Raw genomic sequence first — 19734 nt, 5'->3', positions numbered from 1 at the left:
TTTACATCCAGTTTCTCTTCACACTCCTCCTATCTCCAAATTCTGCACTCATTTATGCATTTGCAGCATCACTGTCTGCCATGGGTTTGCAAAAGTTGAAATAACAAAAAAATTTTGCTCTGTGCTTCAATATCCCTTCATTTAATAAAGAGAGGAATTGCCTTGAAGGTTGGTGAGAATAAACAAGAATATTAAGACAAACAGTGGTGTTTTGAAAACAATCTTAGTATTAGAAACTCCTTATCTTAATCTTTTCCCTTTATTATTAGGGACAAGAAGATGACTTTTTAAAAATTGCAATATTAAAGAATAAATTGTACTTTTATTACTAAAAAAAATTCCAACCAGACTGTACTGAAACTTACAGGCTTATTCCAAACTAGGCAGTTATTAGGTATGATTTGCTCCAAAGAAATATATGTGATGATAATAAGAGACCGATCTCCAGGTTCCCTTTTATCTTTGTATGCCCAGTATCACTTAGAAAATTTAAACTTTCATTATTTTAAGTTCTTCCAAAATCAAGCTATAAACCTTCACTTGGGGTCATTTTAATGTGTTTGCTAATGTTCATTTATACCTTGCATATTCTTCACTGGGCTCCAAATTCTCATTACATCAAAATTTTCTGTGTATAGTGCATTTTACCTAGGTTAGATACTTGCTGTCTTTTTCACCCTAAAGCTGGTTGTGTCCCCTTCCAGCTCTGCATTTCTTTAACTAACCACTAGCATATGGGTTTTACACATGGCATTGCCAGTATTAGCTAGAGCCTCCTTTCTTGACATCCCATGCCTGTAGTCCTTTACATCTCATCTTTTGTTCCCAATTTTCAAGGTATCTGCTGTTGTACCAGGCCTGTACTTCTCTACATTAATTGAATTAAGTTAGTTATAAATATGTCTTTCTACACAGAATACTACTAATCCATCTAAAAAAGCAGGTTGTATGTTACAAGAATAACTGGAAATAAAACAAAACAGCCCACTACATAGTAATTCAAAGAACTGCTGCTATAGCTTAAGCAATTCAATCAAAATTTCTGTCAGGACAAGACAAGATCAGACAAAGCCTGAAGCCTTGAGGACTCAGTTCCAGGTGTGTGGCCTGGGGCAAGCGTGGCAATACCATATTGCTGGGCTACAGAGCTGCAACAGAATTATAATGGCTGCTCCTGAAAACACTATGGATTTCATGGCAATAATCGGGCAATGGAAGCAGGAATCTGGCCAGACAGAATTTCTTGTAGCATCTTTCATTATTAAAGTATTGCAAAAAGATTATGAGTCATTTCAAGCGGTTGTTAGAGAATAACCAAGAAGAAAAACACTAGAACAACTTTTTTTTTTTTATGTCAGCAAAGGCTGTGATAAAAAGGATGCAATAAATATAAATTGTTTTTCAATAGGTGGAATTTGTTTAGTATAAACCTCAGTGGTTATAAAAGGACTTGGGAGGTAACTGAGTTTTCTCCTCAAGAGGTCCCAGGATCACTCCAAGTACAAGAGCTTTTGTGGTACACAATTGCTTTTGTGTTGTCTATAAGGGTCCATGTGGAGTGTGTTTGAAGTAAGATAGGCTGTGCTGATAAATTGAAAAATTGGGAAGATCCCAGAAAAAACTGCAGAAGATAAGGGAGGTGTAAAAACTAATTTTAAAATTTACTAAATTTGCCTGCCATTGAGAGAAGGTTAGGGGCAGTTAGGTCACTTTGTATTGTTTATGAAACTGGAAAACACATCTGTTTCTAATCTTTTATATCTTGTACAAAAAGGCATTGTAGGATGTCCTATGCAGAAGTGAAAGGTAAAGAAAAGAAATCTGAAATACAAACAGAGGTTTGTGATTCAGTGGAGATAAGAGCTTCACAGCTCATCATGGCTTATGAAGAGATGCAGTAGGTGTATATCACCTATTCTTTGGTCATTAGCAGGAATGTTTGTAGGAATGCCTTTGGACCATAATTTATGAAAACTCTTACCAGATAATGCACCTGTGAATAAATTCCTTTTTCTACAGATCCTCAGTGCAAACCTCAAACTGGTGCTCTATCACCTGAGAGGACAAAGATCTTTTGCCCTTTGCTCTATGTTGTTTCTGCAGTACTGGGTTAGACACTGGGAGACATTGAAATACATTTAGAAAGCCACAATACCTGGTTTTGAAAAGACAGTGCTCTTGTTGTTTCATTTGATTTTGTTTAATGGATCAAGAATGATATATTCGATTAAAAAATGCAAATATCTGGTAACTTTTTGAAGAAGCATAGTTCCTTGTTGTGTGTTGATATGTGGGTACACAAACTGCCTGAAGCTGTGTGCAAAATACATTATTAATCAAGTAACTGCTTCTAAGAAAGTACCTTTGATGTAGAAGTTAGTATGCTTATGAATCACCCCAGCAACATTTGTTGAGGTGTGCTGTAGCATCAATGTATCAAGCTCTTAGCAGTCTTCACTGAGAACTCTTTTTTTTAATGACTAACCACACCTTTGCAAAATCCTAAAATATTCAGACTGTGCTGCCTTGCAGTGACCAAAAATCATATTAAATGGAGGGAAAGATACATGTAGAGACTAAGTTTTTCTTGGCCAACTGCCAATGTGTAAACAAAATTTGAATTATTTAGCCAGAAATCCCAGGGGAAAAAAACCAAACAAACCCAAAACAAACAAGAAGGATGTTTTTAATAATGAAATGTCAGAGGAGAAGGAAATATTGTAGTAATAAATATACTGAATTCACTACACAGAAAGAATATGCTGAGCTCTTACTACAGTGATATATCCTGTAATAATAGTGATGCCAGAATTTATCTGGTGCCTGTGGTTAAATGTACTCCTTTTTAAGAGACTGCAAGGTTTATATTTTCCTTAGGCCACTGGTGCTCAGGGCATCAATTTTTAATTGGTTTCAAAGAACCAAAGCCCTACATCTGGACCTTAATACTGTGCCAACTGAGAGAGGAGCCCACTAAGTCACAAGCAATGCTTTGCACAGCCCGTGGGATTTCCTCAGAGCTGTCCTGAGGATAACTGAATTTTCCAGAGCTGCTGAAGGAGTTGAATGCTTACAGACTCCATGTGAAACATATGGATATGCATGTGCACTGTTACACTAAAAGATCAGGAAATGTTTTTTGTATTAATGGGTGAAATAACTGGTTGCCAGTAAGAACTGGGCTTGTCATTTTTCATCTTTTAAACTACATTAACTATACCTGAGTGGTAATACTTGAGCACCAGATAACTCTTAGCCATTAGGTATAAGATAAGCTAGGAGAATGTTTTTAAATGTGCAATTGTTTGTCCATCCTGCTAACAGAATCAGGAATCCATTTCTTCTGTGCTTCCAAGCCTCTGAATCCAGCAGATGCTCACTGTGAGTGATTCAGTAGGATCACTCACAATGGAAAGTTTTATCTCAGCATTCAGATGGACATGATCAGGGTCTAGAATCATGTAAGGCATGGGAGCTTAACTGTTGGGAGAGCCATGATTACACATTCCAGGGAAGCATTTGGTGTTCTCTGGGGGTGTCTGTATCAGCTCATGGATGGAGGGGGGCTGCAGGCTGCCTCTGGCTGCATGTGATCCCTGTTAATGCAATCCAAACTAAGCCAAACCCCAGCTGAGTCCAAGCCAAAAACTGCTGGTAGGGGGGGAGTGTGTGCTCAGTTAGACAAGACATTGTGTTAACTTGTTTGACTTTTGGCTTGTTCCTACCCTGTGCAAAGCCCTCCCATGCCTGCTCAGAACTTGGGTCCTGTGTAGCACAGCCCACACATTTACACCCTGATACATCTCCTTTCTTTGGGAAGTGAAATCCTAGCGCCAAACAATTTGCAAGAAGATGATAAAACAGCTGCTTTGTTCAGCTTAACAAATTGAAAGCTGAAATAGGATCTTTTTTTTTCCAATTATGAAGAAATAAAAGGTGTGGTATTTGCTGGGTCCCCAGGACGAAGGAGACTTGATGAATCTGATTCCATGTTCTTATAAGGCTAATTTATTATTTTATGTATTATATAATATTAAAGAATGCTCTACTAAAACTATACTAAAGACTAGAGAAAGGATACTTACAGAAGGCTTAACAAGATACTAATTAAAAACTCGTGACCTCTTCCAGAGTCCTGACACAGCCAGACAGCGATTGGTCATTAAGTAAAAACAATTCACCTGTTGGTAAACAATCTGCAAACCACATTCCAAAGCAGGAAAACACAGGAGAAGCAATCAGATAATTGTTGTTTTCATTTTTCTCTAAGGCTTCTCAGCTTCCCAGGAGTAGAAATCCTGGCAAAGGGATTTTTCAGAAAATATGACAGTGACATGAGTATGCAAAAGGGAAGGAAAGAACCGCATAAGCCAAGGGAAAGGACTGGCACAGGAGGAAAATGAGCATGAACTGCTTGACAAAGAAATTTTATCAGGAAATAAGTGATTTTAGCCACTAGCTCCTGGTGAGGCTTTGAAATTGTCTTTCAATGGGAGCAGTCAGGGCAAAAAGTACATAAATTTCTTAGGAAAACCACAGACTTGTATGATGGGATGAAATTGCAGCATATGTGAGCTGATAACCCTGCCAGTCCTCTGGGATTCAGCACTTTTGTGTTCCTGTGGTCAAGGGCCTCTGTGGTACGTGTGGTCCTGAAATATTGCAACAGCTCACAAGGCCTGCAAACAGGAAGAGTGGGCATGTGTGTTTATGCATGTATATATTTCTTACACATACATATGTATTTACATATACAGGTATGTTTAGATATATACATATATATTCATACATAAAAAGAGTACCTTTATCTGAAGGAGAAACTGATGTCGTAAGATATATACTTACGTATAATACTTCCAGTTTACAGTAATGATCAAGCTCAAGGAGAGACTTGCTTGTTAGGAAGAATGTTCTTGCTCTTAAAGATAAGTAAAAAAACAGTGGAAGAAAATGCATATTGCCCAAACAAATTTAATGTTGTTGGGTATTTATCTGTTCCACAACTTCCTGAAGTGATTTTCCTTTCCCTTGTAATTCCTTGTGTATTCCTTGTCATTACGGTTCTGGTGCCTTTAGGGTATAAACCTACTTATCCCTCAGAAAGGAGTTGCCCTTAATGTACATTTAATAATCGAATTCATCTTTAATTAATGTGGCACTGCCTTGTGAGAAACAGGAATAGTCTTCCTCCTTCTGCCTGCCCTTGATTCTGCAGTAGAGCTCGGGGGATGAAGGTGAAGAAGGTTGTGTGTCTGTGCATTGATTTGTAGGCTCGAGGACTGTCACCGGAGTGTCTCCAGGGGTGCCCCAGGGATTCAGAGCTCTCAACAGCACAATGGCTGAGACCAAGCTGAAACGCATGAGGGAGTAAGTAGCATATTTATATGTTACCAATGTGCCGGCAAAGAATATGGATTTGGAAAACTGCAAAGCACAGCAAATAAAACCCAAAAATCCCATCAACAAAAAGAAGTGAATGGTAAGGTGTTTAGAGACTTGCCTACTTGCCTCCAGAGTGGATGAAAGCTGACCCTCATTTCTGATTGTTTTCTTGTAAGCTGCACAATCACTGACATCTTTCCAGGATCCAGTTTGTCTTACCTGCTGTCAGTATCATTCTGAATTTCACTTTCTTTATTAGCACAGCCCATGCCCACAAATCACCTGTAGATGTACACAGTACCACCATGTTTGCTCCTTCACTTGCCTGGAAGGAAAAGTAAGTGGGTTTGCTTCCCATGGTGCTATGATGTTTTAAACCAAACAAAATTGCTGCTGTTGGCTGGGATTTTCAAATAGACAGCGGGCAGTACATGGGCAGTTCCCTTTGAAACTCATTGTCTATTTGTTTTCAGCATTGCTGAAATCCCAGCTTTATTTACACTTTATTTCAGTGTCTTAATAAAAAGAAGGTCTGTGCTTCCTTTCTAGAATGCACTGGTTAATGTATCTTGAGCCTTTATCTTGACTCAGTAATTTCTGGCCTTCCAAGATTGATTGCATCCTGTTTGAGGTGCTGATCTGATAATCATAGTGATGTATATTATTTCTGAGATCAAATATTCTTTGCAAAGTTGCAAGATTCAACTGCTCTCACAATGTAAACTCTTCACAAAAGGGCAATTTTTTCTCCTGGGTAGGTGGACAGTGCCAATAATGTGGTGGATGTTATTGGAATACAAATAAATTCAAACAGTAGAGTGAGCTCTCTGAAGAAAATGAGTACAATTCCAACAGCATTGATAGCAATCACTGTTTAAAACATCACCATGTACTTCAGGAAAATATCAATCACATTTACTCCTGATAGAAGTTGTTTGGTTTTACAGTATTTCAAGATGCAGCAGCTCCTGAAGTTTCACTTCATGGCTTAGCCCTTACTGTGCAATCAGTCCCAGGTCTCACAGCTTTCCACTTGTACTGCTTTCCATTCTCTTTTGATGGAAACTACTTATAAAAATAAATCAATGCATTATGTTGTCCCAGCTACTTACAAGGTGAGATTTTTAGTCAAAATGCCCACTAAACTTAGAGATTTCACCTGGTGTTCTCATGGTTTTTGGATAGAAATTAAAATATTTAGACTTCACAGTCATTGCTTTTAGGGCTGAGGTATGTTTAGATCACCTCTTTCAAATTCTCTTTTTCCAGTGCTGTTTCATGGTTCTCATGGTTTGTTGTGACTCACATTTTTGTCCTTTCTCCAAAACGTAGCACGACTTTTTCATTTTCTGAATATATAAAGGTCAGAAAGGACTTAATTGCTTGGAAAGTTAAGTGTTAAGGAAGAAATCAATGAGCACAGTACCCAGCGTGTGCATAGTCAAGGAGATCCCTGCAAACTCTGACCCATGGCCAATCTACACACAGGCCACAGTGGTGTTTTCAGTGGTGAGAAGGAAACACATGTGGCTGTGTATCAGTACACAAAGCCACAGCTTCTCTGCTCATCCTTCAGCAAGCTTCATATGATGTGTTTTTTGAATGTCATCCACATAACAGTGCCACATAAGCAAGGCTAATACAATTTAGACTTGTGCTATTCAGTTTTACTTGGATAAGTGCAGACTTTTTTTTTTGGGGGGGGGGGGGGGGGTCTTCCAGATGACAGCTTCTGATGAAGGAGACAATGTGGGGGGTTTGTCTTACTGAGACAAACTGAGTAGCTGGAGTTCCTAAATGGAAAGAGAAGAGCAGAGCAAGGGCGATAATGTGGAGGTGCAGTGAAATCTGTTTGGGTGTCAAGTCACTCTAGAAAGAGGACTGTGAATGTTTGGGATTTGCACCATTTTCAGGTGTGAGGAGCAATAGGTTCTGATGAGGGACCTGTGCCATGAGCTGGTCATAAAGAAACTTTGTGCCCATGCATTACAGATGACGTTACTGGCAGAAAGTGTCAGTAGCTCTGATAAAATGCCAGATTCATCTAAAATAACACAGGGTCTGACAGTGAAAGCACATTTTAGCCATTTCCAATTGAGACGTGAGTAATGCTGGCTAGCAAACCACTGTAGCAAGGCAGTCACTTGACAAGATGTTATGTGCTCATTGCTCGAGTGACTGCAGCATGACTCACTAAATGCCTTCTTTGACTTGCTGTGCATCAGAGCATCAATTTAGGAGGTTTCCACTGTATTCTTATGGTGGACTTGGCAAGGATACTCATGTGAGAGTAAAGCTGTGCAAAAACTCTTTATGGGAATATAGAAGGAAGCCACTGATATTCTTGAATGTGGTAGGTAGGAGTGCTTGGTCTCCTCCTATTTTAAGTGAAAAGAAATGGCTTTTTTATCACTACAACCCCTAAATATTTCCCCTGACTTTTTCTTTGCAATTACCATTGCACTCTCTGTTCCAGTTGATCGCATCCAGCATCAATGTGAATCTCTGTCCTGTCAGTAAAAGTCATGATAAAATCACCAACTCCAGTGACAGCAGTTTCTAGTTTGTTATATTTGGTATCAGAATTCATTATGAAGTTTATAAGAGCAGAGATTTAACTTTACCTTTCAAGAAGAGTTAATTATCTCCACAAAAATTTCCACTTCAGTGCTAAGCATTTGGATATTGGGATATGCAGTGCTAATAAGAAATCTCCATTTTTTGAACTAGCTCCCACTAAGGTTATCATTATGCTCCTTCTGGTCCCGTGTGCCAGCAGCAACAACTCAGCCAAATATAGAAATCGGAGCTGTGAGACTCTTATTCCTCCTACTGGGTTTTGAAACTGAGGAATCATGTTAGGTGCAGGAAGTGGGAGGAGCCATTTCCTGGTATCTTCTGTCCTGGCCACCATCAAAATCTCGTGGTGGTTCCCATCTTGGAGGTGTGAGGTAACTTGGTGCATGCCGAGTCTGGGAAGCGTTACTGCCACGTGCTGTCCAGAGCCAAGTTATCTTCATGGAGAGATCCACAAAGACAAACTGTTCAGACTTTTCCACTGGTGTTCCCCTATAGAGACTTTCCAACTGTGCATCACAGAACAGAGCCACACTGTTCTTCAGAAGCAACTCCTCAAGCCAAAGCATTTTTCCCCTGTCAGATTAAATTGTAGTAGCACCTATTAATTTTTTTCCCCCGAGGTCATATACAAAACTTGGTACAGATAGTTTTGTGCTCCTTTGTGGAGATATCCATTAATATCTACAATGAGTCATTTTAATAGCCATGAACTCTAATATGCACTTTAGGATTCAATAAAATGTATGGCAGTAGAAGGAAAAGGCTTTTATGCCCCAAATTTTAAGTAAATTAAAATCCTTTAGCCCAGCAGTAAGCACCTCTTAGTCAGTCCCCAAAGTGTTATGCACAGCAGCATACCACAATCAGCAAAAAGACTTCATCATCCCCTGCTGAGTGTAAGTAAAGCAGTCTTTCAGAAGTCATGAAGAAAAAGCATTGGGTGATATTTTTATTCTGCTCCTCTGAATGCTCACAACACTATTGGTTTAGACTCATGAGTAGTATGTATATATGCTTCTTGTGCTTGTGATGCTGCCATCAAATGCATAGTTTATCTTAAAAGTTCAGAAGTAAAGGTCATTTTGAGGTCATTCAGTAGGCACTGGATGTTTTTTGAGATAAGTAGTCCTAAAATGCTAGAAGTATAGAAGACTTTTTGTACATTTATTTGTGCAATTAAAAAAAAAAATACAGTAAAGAACGTGTTTACTTGATGTAGTATTTCAATTTATGCAGAATGGACCTTTCTGAGCCAACTGAAACTGGTTTTGTTATTGATGTCATTGAGGGCAGCCTTAGTGAAGAAAAAAGCAACAAATACAGAAAAGCTAATTGTTTTTTAAGGTTTTGATTAAAAAACTTAACAGTGACCTTTTGATTGCCATTGACTGTCAAGTTGACGGTGTCATGATTTAAACGAGCTTGAGGAACAAGATGTCTTCTCACAGACAAAAGACATATTTGGTGAGGAAATTTATTGACGCTGTCTGAGTTACCACTTTCTTGCAGGTGAATAGAGTACTCTTGAAGGTATTGATCCTGAAATGTTTTTGAGGATTGAATTTCCTCTTACACACACCAGTGCTCTGTCCAGCACTCCATTTTCAGGTTATAATTTCTGTCTGGTGATCCCAAGGTATCTTACAGCATGACTATAGTTTTCTGAGTCTCATGGGCTAAGCCAAAATTTTACTTTCAGATCCATTTTCCTTGTCACAGTTTCTCACACCTCATTTTTAAAAGCCAGTCTCAAATGAGTCTACTGAGCTCATTGTGGAAAAAATTAAACATCTTAGTCTATGAGTTTCTCTTTCTTTTACTGAAAATCTATTTTAAGAGAATTGAACCATTTATACTTTTCAATACTTTCCAGACCCAAATTTGAAGAAAGTATTTTGGGTTTGCTGTTTGCTTTAGAAGCAAGTGAGGGTACAGTAAGTTCATCAGGAACACTGAAAGATTGAACCCTGCCTGTGTGTGGCCAAGCTGGGATATTGGTTCTTGGCTTCTGTCAGGGAGAAGTGAGTGGGTGCTCTTGGCTCAGGAGTCACTGCTGCCTCCAGGCAATGACTGAAAGTTGGAATGGGTAAATCCTGTGTTTTCCTGCTTAAGAAGAAATGAAGGTGAGTGAGACAGTGTCTGCTGCTCAGAAGCCTAGGAGTCCTCTGCAGCAGAGGCAGCAGGAACTCCTCCAGGCTCAAGTTAGAGCTGATGACCTAATTCCTCAGGCATTTTCCATGGGTCTTCCTTCAGCTTCTTCCCACTGTCCTCCCCTTCTGTGACAAAAATGGGCTGCTTCTCTTGTTGGCACTTTGTCTCTTATGCTGCTCCTCTCCATCCTGCACCTGAGGATGGGAAGAGCACATCGCCTGCCCACACCATGATTTCAGCAGTTCTCAGCAGCTTTACATTTGTTAGGGTGCACTTTGAAATGAGCAGTGAGAACAAACTTGGTAGTTAGAGTGAGTGAGTGAGTGAGTGAGTGAGTGAGTGAGTGAGTGAGTGAGTGAGTGAGTGTGTGAGTGTGTGTTGGGGCACAATTAAAGTTTGATGCCTTTTTTGGGGATGCTCATCTTTTGCCCGTTTTTCACATTACTTGAATTACTATTACCTCACATTACTATTACCTCAGGTCATAACAATGTGTAATATTTTGTGAATCTGCTTAGATATCTAAAGAAAACACAGATTTTTTTTCAGCTTCTCTGCTGAACTGTATGTCACAGATCCATGAGTCATTCTGTTATTCTGAATTTTTAAGGACTTTTATTTTTAAAGTGGACATTAACGCTATGATTGCTTCAGCACTAGAGAGAGTTTTTATTAACTTTGAAAATTGCATTTCAGTAGCAAAACAACTAAAATTTTAAGTATAGACTCATTCATTTGAAAATGTCAAGTGGCCCCAAACACTCAAAACATTCAGAGCATAATACTCCTTTTTATTTTGCACACAAAGCATAGCTTGCCTAGTTTCTCATGCTGAGCATACAGAATGCATAGATTGAGCTGTTCAGATTTCCAGCACCTTGATTTTGTCAATAGTTTGCAAATGCAAAAATGCTTTCATGCAGCATTAATTATATAGTCTGTTTTCAATATGGAACCACCTGAATCATTTTGACAGCATTTACTAGAAGTGGCACTGCAACCTTGGGAAGTTTGCTTGAGAGAAATGTAGGTAGGGAATTTTCCAAGAGGTTTGATGCAGAAATGACCACAGCTCTCTTTTGAAATATATTAAATGTTTGCTTTGTAGGAAAAAAAAAACTAGACTTCTATCTACATCTTTAAATGCCTAAACAGCTCTGTGAAGCTTATTTTTATGCAGACCAGAAGAAACTGAATACATAAATCTTCCTAGGCCTTTCTGAAAACCATAGATTTACTGTCTATAGTTGATAATTGCTTTTCTTTCTTTCTTTCTCTGTAGAATGGTGTCATCATGGAATTGTATGGCTCTGCCAAAATGTGAATTTGCCTTAGTCACTGTTTTGTGCTAGGAACTTCTTAAAGAGCTACAGATGTAAAAAGAGACCTAAAAGAAGTTGTGGACTTAATCTACCTAGCTTCAAGCCCCATTGGGAGGGTATAGATGTGAACTAAGCCCAAATGGTTGATGTTAGAAAAACTGTTTGTATAAAACCTTATGCAAATGGCTTTGGGAGCCTTTTTGTGTATATGTTAGTGTCTATTTTTATGTATATGTACATATACACTTAAATATTTGCCATCATTGGGTATCTCACATTCCACAGTGGTTAGGGTTTTTTTAGCTTTTAAAATGTCTTTTTCACTGGATTGTTTAAGAGTATTTTTGCTTTTACTGTAACCTTGTATGGGTGTTTAGCATAGCTCAGAGCTTGAATGCTGCTTCACCTCCCTCTGTGTCTGTACAGTGCTCAAGCCCAGCTGGAAATTCTGTGAGTAAATTACTGTGGTGTTTGTGATATTTCTGTAAAGAATTTTCTATCTCCATACCAAGTGATTTCATTAATCTCACCAATGAAGCACCTTTGAAGCATTGACAAACCTTTTAGCGAGACTGACTTATTGCTAACTCAGAAATGCATTGTCTTATGTAGTAACTCGTAATAGAATATGGCTAAAGACAATGCATGGATTGAGAAAAAATATAGAGAGTAATAGTTAGTATTCTGATGGTTTCATGGAAATACCTAAGTACCTTTTCCTTTGTCTGATAGGTAAATTGTTGGTTTTAAAACTTTCATTTTGGTATGAAATCCTATGTCAGGAGAGAACCCCTCCCAGTATTAAACCATGTAAAAGGAAGTCAGCATTAACTCTGTATTACCACACAGCTGAACAACGGAGAATGCAGTTTTATTCTTAAATTCTTACAAGATCTGCAAATAATTATTTACTTTTCAGAGGTAAGTACTGTATCCTCACATGCCCACATTCAAGAAGTAGCTGTGTATTGTGCTGCTCTTCAGAGACACCTGTCTAAAACAAATGCATTGATAAACAAAGCAAATAGCATCAGGTATGTGTTAAGTGTGCCTGGAATTCCTTCTTGATCTTGATCAGTGGTGCTGAAGGTATTAAACTGAACTTTTCAAAGATTCTTTGAATGACATGGCACTGTTAAAAATCAGAAAGTTGTTTAAAATAATTATAGAAAGACTAGGAAATCTCAGACTCTATATAAAGCTCAGGGAAATGTGTTTCAGGTAATTCTTCATGGCTACAGTAAAACAGTGCAATTATCACTTACCCTGCCTCATGAAGAATATCTCTATAGGAGCAAATATAGTTCTGGTCTTATTTTCAGTATTAAATTAGTAGTAAATTTCTTTATATAGGAAGGCTTTGCAATTACAGTGTTCAGGTTTGATTTAAATGACTGTTTTGCTGTAATTTTTTTTCCATCTGTGGGAAAAATGAATGGAAACATGTTTTCTCTTATGATATAGCATCTTCTAAATTGATAGTAGCTAGAATTCAACTAGCAGCTCTAAATTCTAATTAACTCTTCTTCCAAGAGCAGATGTCAGCTTCAATTCCTATTATATAAATTCATTTATCTCTGAATATGAGGTGCATGGAGAATATTATGGCTGATATTTCTTCACCTGTGTGTCTACATGTTTTAATAATGAGATCCTTCTTAACTCATGGGAAAACATGTCATAAATATGCTTTAGATTTTGCAGATCTTTGAAGTAGCACATCAGAGAGTTTTGTTTGCAATCAAATTAAGGTGCTTTAATTCAGGAATTACAAAGTAATTAAGGATGAATTAGGAAAATTATCATTGTGTTTTCAAGTGAAGAAATTTTCTTTCAGCAGTAATATGAGAATAGTCAAAGTCCATTGAGACTTGAAGGTAAAGGTGGGGGCTAATATTAGTAATTTGTATTTCTTTTCTTACTAGCTTTTATATAATAATACTTTCCATTGCCTTTTTTATTTTTTTATAAGACCTTTTCTTAGACTTTGCTATTTTTTTCACATTCCCAAGACTGAACAGCTGTCAGAACTAGAAAAGAGTTGCCCTACCTTTAGAAATAAGTTCCTAAAACCTGGATCATGGAACTTATTATGCCCTTCTCCTAGCAGATCTCAGGGGGTCTTTAAACAGCAACAGAGAAGTAATGCTACAAATGAAGATTTGAACCCAGAGCCATTTCTTTCAAGTGTCAAAGTTTTAATCATTCATAGTCTGTAATGCCAGCAAACCGAATGACAGAAAGATAACTCGAGAGGACAGAGATCCTTTGTGTTCTAACTGAGATAAACCTGTTTGTTTACTGAACCATGAGATGCTGTAGCAGGCATCTTGAGATTTTCTGGTACAGATAGAAAGCAATATTTTCTGTGAGACTAAGGATATGTAATTTCCTGATTCTTTTGCAAAGTCATCTCAGGAGATAAATCTAACAATCTTTTTTGCTGAGATTCATATCACTACTGGTTAGCTGCTAAGGGCATGGTTGTACTGTTTTAAAGAGAAATATGGTGTTAATAAATTGATGCTTGGAAATAGCATTAATTCAGGGACAAATCATTTTTGGATGTGTTGATGAGAATCCTAAGTAATACTGCTGGACTCTATGGGGTTAGCTCCTTGAGTTAGGAAGAACAGCATTTAGAGGCATCTACTGAAATTATTTTTTCAAAGATCCCTGCACTTGCATAAGAATGCCCCATAAGCCAAAATCAACACAGATTTGTTTTCTACTTTAAAATGTGCTCTTTGGTGGTGGATGCAGGTGGCCTGGCTGCATTCAAAAGGATAAATAAATGCCCAGTGGAATGGGTATTCCATGTCCAGAAATTTTCTTTATTGAGGTTTGCTTTGATGTAGGCATGAGTAACTGGTATTTTGAAATAACTGAATTTTCTGTGTTTGTCTTAGAAGCAGTTTGTTTGTTGCCTATTATGGCAGAGATGAGATGCTATTGCTGATGCCTGATCTGGAGGAGCTTCCATGTGTTACTGCTCTGGTCTGTTCAGTAGTGGCTTGTGCAAAGCCTTTCCTTCCACAGACCACACACAGCTCCCTGGAGGCATCACTGAGACCAGGATAGCTTTAAATTATAGCTGCCATCATGCTAAATGACATTGGAAAGTGAGAAGCTGAAAATCCCTTAGCTGCTGATTTGTGTCACAGTTATCCTTCAAGGCAGGTCATGACAAGCTGTTGAGAGATATTAACCTGGCTGCTAATGCCCAAGGAGGAGCACAACTTCAGCATTAATCTTGTTTTGTGGCTTTTGTCAGTGTGGCATAAAGGTAGGTGTATTGTAATTGATCTCCAAGCCAGAAAGGAGATGTTAATATGTAGCTAGCACCAGAATAGTAAATATGAAGACCAGTGGAATAATAGAGAATTTTTGTTCACCTAGGGAAAGATGAGAACACAACATTATTATATTGTCAAATTTTAGTAATTTTGCAGTGATGTGTAGAAAATCAACTGCAAATCACCAGATAGCTTGATAAATTCAGATCTACTAAATGACTTGGAATGGTTTTAGACACCCTGTGTCTAAAAATTGCAGTTTTCAAGGCTCCTGTTAAACTCCCCTCTAGCTCCAGCAGTGCCTATGATTTTGCTGATATTCTTTACTGCGTCTTGCATACTCAGAGGTGCCTTAACCTTGATATAACCAAGTTCTCTATTTTATGTCCACACTCCATCATTATCCAGAAATCAAATATCAATATGGCCTTTAGGTCTTGTTGCAGTTCATTTTCTCAGGCATGTGTGGTGCGCTGCACAAGAGCTGGCAACAAGAGTCATTTTTTTTCAGGCCACAGCTTACGTGGATGGCAGTGTCCCCAGACTGGCAATATCTGCTGTGCAGCCAGTGGGTTGGTGGTCACAGCATGTGTCTCAGCCCTGTGTCTCCTCTGCCTGGAGCATTGGGACCACTCTGTGCAGCCAGGAGGGAGGCAAGTAGAGCTCCATGAATCCCTCCCTCTAAAACATCTGAGATACGGCATTTAAGCACATTACTGAGCATCATCCGAAGCCAGACCCTTGATTGGTAGAGCCTGATGTAATTCCTTGGATTTTAGCACACTGAAAAACCATTTAGGCCAGTGTGGGAAGGTGGTCTGGCCCATAAATTTTCACAGTAATGAAATCCCAGATGTCAGGTATCTGCTCGTGTCATCTTGGCTGAAAAAGAGATGATGACTCACAGTGAGTTTGTAGGTGAGTGAGCTATAGGGTAGCATGAAGAGAGTAAATGCCAGTAAATCAGAAAATATGGATGGCCAAGTGTGGCTGTAAATGGGAGTTCTGCACTTGTTCTCACAGCACATTTGGTGGTAAGGCTTTAATTCTTTTTAAAACATGAGTGCAGGTATCCAGTATTTCATGTGAAATAGCAAGCTGTAATCGCGCCTCTCTAGGATTTTACATGGATGGACAAAATATCCCCTAGCACAGGATCAGCGCCATAATGGACAAACCCCACTTTCCAGGAAGTGCTTTCCCCTCTCCCTTCATCAGGATCATAGGTTCACTCCATGACACCTCTGACATTTCCTCTCTGAGATCCCACTTCTGCCTCTGTGATGCATGATGTGGTAGTAGAGTCAAATTAATGCAGCTCTCAAATCCAAACAGAGCCTGATGTCTTCTTTTGTAAAAGCAGGTTATAATTTTTGTTACCTACCCCGTAATTTTCAACCTATGAACATTTTCCCCTTAATTCTATTGTATCAGCTATTGCACACATTAGCTGATTTGCATGCTCTGCCAAGCTGAACAGAGAAGACCCAAGTCTGCAGGTCGCATTTATTAGCAGAAGCAATACTCCCAAGGTATATGTTTGCTTAATTTTTCGTCTTTAAATAGACAGGACTACCCAAAAATTGAACGTAATTGTCTGAGAGGGAGAGAGGAGTCATTAAAGGCACGGATGAAGTAGCAGTAATTTCAGGATGGCTTTTCATGTATTGATTTTTAAACTATTGGGGAGAAATAGTGATATTTTTGATAATGTTTTGTGAAGAAATGTACATTGTTTGTCAAACAAATCTCCATTTACTTTTCAGTGGTAATCCAATCCCTAGTTTTCCAGTGTCTGAGAATTAATTATTTCCAACAGTTTTTATTTTCTCCTGAACAACATTAATTTCTAGTTGTAGGAAGCAGGACTGAATCAGGTCTAGACCTGTAGAGATTCCGGCTTCGCCCTGTGAGTTCTGATCCTGGGTTTTGGCTTTCTCTGCCCCAGGTTCCTGAGCTGCCTCCATGTCTGGAGCCAGCAGAGGGGTGACCTGAAGCCAAAGGGGGATCACACCTGGGCATGATTAAGGTGCTAGAAAAGCAAAGAGGAAGTGAGATGGCAGAAGCCTGAGAAGCAATAAAGTAGAATTCTTTGCATTGTTTTCCTAAGAATTGGGGAACTCACATAATATGGAGCTCTTACTGGCTGACATTTTACTATGATGATGCTTTTCCTCAGCAATAACAGGATGACCACTGGTAAAAAGCAACTGCACCATTAGGTTGATTATGCTATCGTGTGAGAAGAGTTGACCTTGCCCTGGTGTTAGACATGTGACAAAAAATCAGTACAAAACCAGGAAAAACTACAACTGCAGCTTGTGAAGTTGTTGTTGGGAGGAAGGTTTAACTATTCAAACTGCTATGGGAAGTGTGCCTGCTCCCTCTGAACCTACGTGCACATTTACTGAAGTTCTAAGCCTTTATACTGGCCCCAGGAGATGTCTGTGATCCCCTTCTCTGCCCCTGCATAGATCATCCTTGGTACAGCCACAAGCTGAGGGTGTTCCAGCTCCTGCTACCTCAGGCACTGGATGGGGAGCCTGCTGCAGGCACCATATGACATGGGTGCCTTCCAAGTACCTCCTTTTTGTCTAAAAGGCAGCCAGCTCTCAACTGCTCTTACACGTAAAGTTTCAGTGATAAAAACCAAATCCTTTGTCAGAAGCATAAAGATCAGGCAGATAGTCTCGGAAATGCTGAAGGAAAATTACCCTGGTATTTTCATCAAAATATGTAGCCATCACTGAGTGAAAAATTTTATGTTACCTGTGATACATGAACTTAAAGATGTTTTTCCTTTAGGAGGAAGAAATGCTGTTCATTGTCTTGCAGTTTTCAAATGGTTCCTTTTAATAAATCAATATTAAGATGCTGAGTGTGTTTTGTCACCGAGTTTCGGATTTGTGTTCTGATAAAAGGAGAGCACTGTAGAAAAGAAAAAAGTGTCAAGTTAGCTCATACTGAGCTTGTACAATGGTTTTCTTGTATTTGATAGAAGCTAAAATAAAGCAATGAATAACAAAGTGTGCTCTCATTAAATGCCACTGGTGTTCAGCTGACTGGGTTGCTTCTTTGGGTTTTGATGAAATCCAGAGGCAGTAATACATGTGCATTTACCAGACTTGTTGTAGATAAAAGTGTCTGTCAGACTCAGCAGGGAGAGGATTCTTGGATTGTAACAATGAAGATGGCCATGCTTCCCATGACTTTCCTGCGGCCAGGTTTTTATTCTTGGGCTCTGTATAGCAACTAAACATGGAGAAATTCACCAGGAAACTTTAGTTCCTTTTCCTGTCAGGCAAACAAGGTGCTTAATCAAACCTACAACATTTAGAAGGAATCTGCACTAGTTAATGTTGGTGTTACTATATGAGATGAATTACTTGACCTTTCCTATAATATTTATCCCCAGATCTGCCATTGGGAAGCTGGGAGTGGAGGCATTTGAGGCAGTGTACAGCTGCCTCAAGGAAGCGAGACAGCAGAATGCCAGTGAGGAGGAGATCAGGAGCTGTCTGGAGAAACTGGTTTCTAGAGCAAGTGATTGCTTCGAAGTGGATCAGCTGCTGTACTTCGAGGAACAGCTGCAGGCTTTAGGGCCACATCTCCAGCTGTAACAGTGTGTCTGCAACAGCTGGGAATGGCACCGAGGGGGAAGGGGCCTCCTTCAGGCCAGCAGGCAATGCAGGAGTATCGCTGGCTGGGGGCTATGTACAAATCACCAACAGGACGGGACTGCTAAGGAACGCATCTCAAGCTGTTTTATTTTCTAGCATCAGTCTCATTACATGGCTATGATAATGGGAAGATGCCAGCAGCTCACATCTCAGGCAGCAGACAAAGAACTTAATGTTACAACTTACTTTAAAAGCTTTTTAACCAACCCCACAAAACAAAAGCGTATTGACAGTAGTTTTATCCAAGCACACGTACCATCAGTTAAAACAATGTTTGCTTATTTAGAATACAATACTTAATTGTAAACCTTAAAACACAATGCACAGAGCTCTATTATTAAGCTTAGAACTTCCTAATATCTTGTTAGATGTACTTTTCTGGAGCTTAGGGAGTTTATCTAAGCATTGATACACAGACCATTGTTCTATTTGTCCTTACTTTTCTACTTCTTATATAATATTTGCTGCTGGCCAATCTTATGGCTACTGCTTAGCTCTAACTGCAGTTCTGCTGTCTTTGAGGTCTGCCTTTTGCAGCTTTCCCAAAACCCTCTGATTTTAAAGATTCCCACACAGGAGGTGTTTGGAGGACACTGCTGAAGGTAATGTAGTAGATAAGCATGTGGGTAAGCTCCATTTGAGAGTCCAGATAACAGTGAGAAGTGGGTAAATATGACACTAATTTCAGGGGCAGGAAGAAGAGCAAACGTTTGTGACAGTGGAGGGAGAATTCACAGTTACCTGAGTCCCCTTCTTCTGCCACTTAAAGCAAAGGAAGGGTGTTCAGGGCCATGGCTGGATGCCAGTCCTGCACTCAGAGCATCACTGGCAAAGCTGCCTTTGATGGACTGATGCAGGATTAGACTCCAGCTGCTGCTGATTTCTGTGCTAACTCATCCTTGTGATACTTAAGCCCATGATTTTTGTAATTTGGCAGATTTACTCTTAAACATATATGTATATGTATGGCCACTCAGCCCCTAACTGTCTTGTTATTATTGATTGTTCAAAAGGGCTGCATTTAATCTGAGCTTCAGGGGAACTGTGGGCATACATACGTATGTGCATATTTCTGTACATATATGCATGTTCACATACACAGAGATAGGTGTGTATATTCATAATGGCAGAAGAATGTCTGGTCATACACTGTACTTGTCTAAAGAGTTTTGGATTAAATTCATTATTCAAAAATGGAACAATAAACTGATTTTTTTCTGCCTTGCACATTGTTAGCGTTAATGTTCTTTCTTAGTGTTTATGCTCCCTTCTTCATATGCATCCCACTCCTGCTAATTTCAACTGTCTATCAGGCTCTGATTA

At 39.1% G+C, this 19734-nt stretch overlaps 1 protein-coding gene across 1 annotated transcript in view; it reads left to right on the top strand.

The window, feature by feature from the left end:
* The window catches only part of NEK11 (NIMA related kinase 11), a gene marked incomplete at both ends in the record, with an annotated part of 77717 nt that extends 59366 nt beyond the window's left edge, over positions 1-18351 (top strand). The window contains 2 exons of the mRNA XM_084212188.1: positions 5271-5367; positions 18147-18351. Of these exons, the coding sequence (XP_084068314.1) occupies positions 5271-5367; positions 18147-18351 (302 nt within the window). The remainder of the gene's footprint in view (positions 1-5270; positions 5368-18146) is intronic.
* Between the last annotated feature and the right edge of the window lie 1383 nt (positions 18352-19734).

Source organism: Fringilla coelebs (genome assembly GCF_963513975.1).
Source record: "Fringilla coelebs genome assembly, chromosome: 1".
NCBI classification, from domain to species: Eukaryota; Metazoa; Chordata; class Aves; order Passeriformes; family Fringillidae; genus Fringilla; species Fringilla coelebs.
This window is presented reverse-complemented; position numbering and strand designations above follow the sequence as displayed.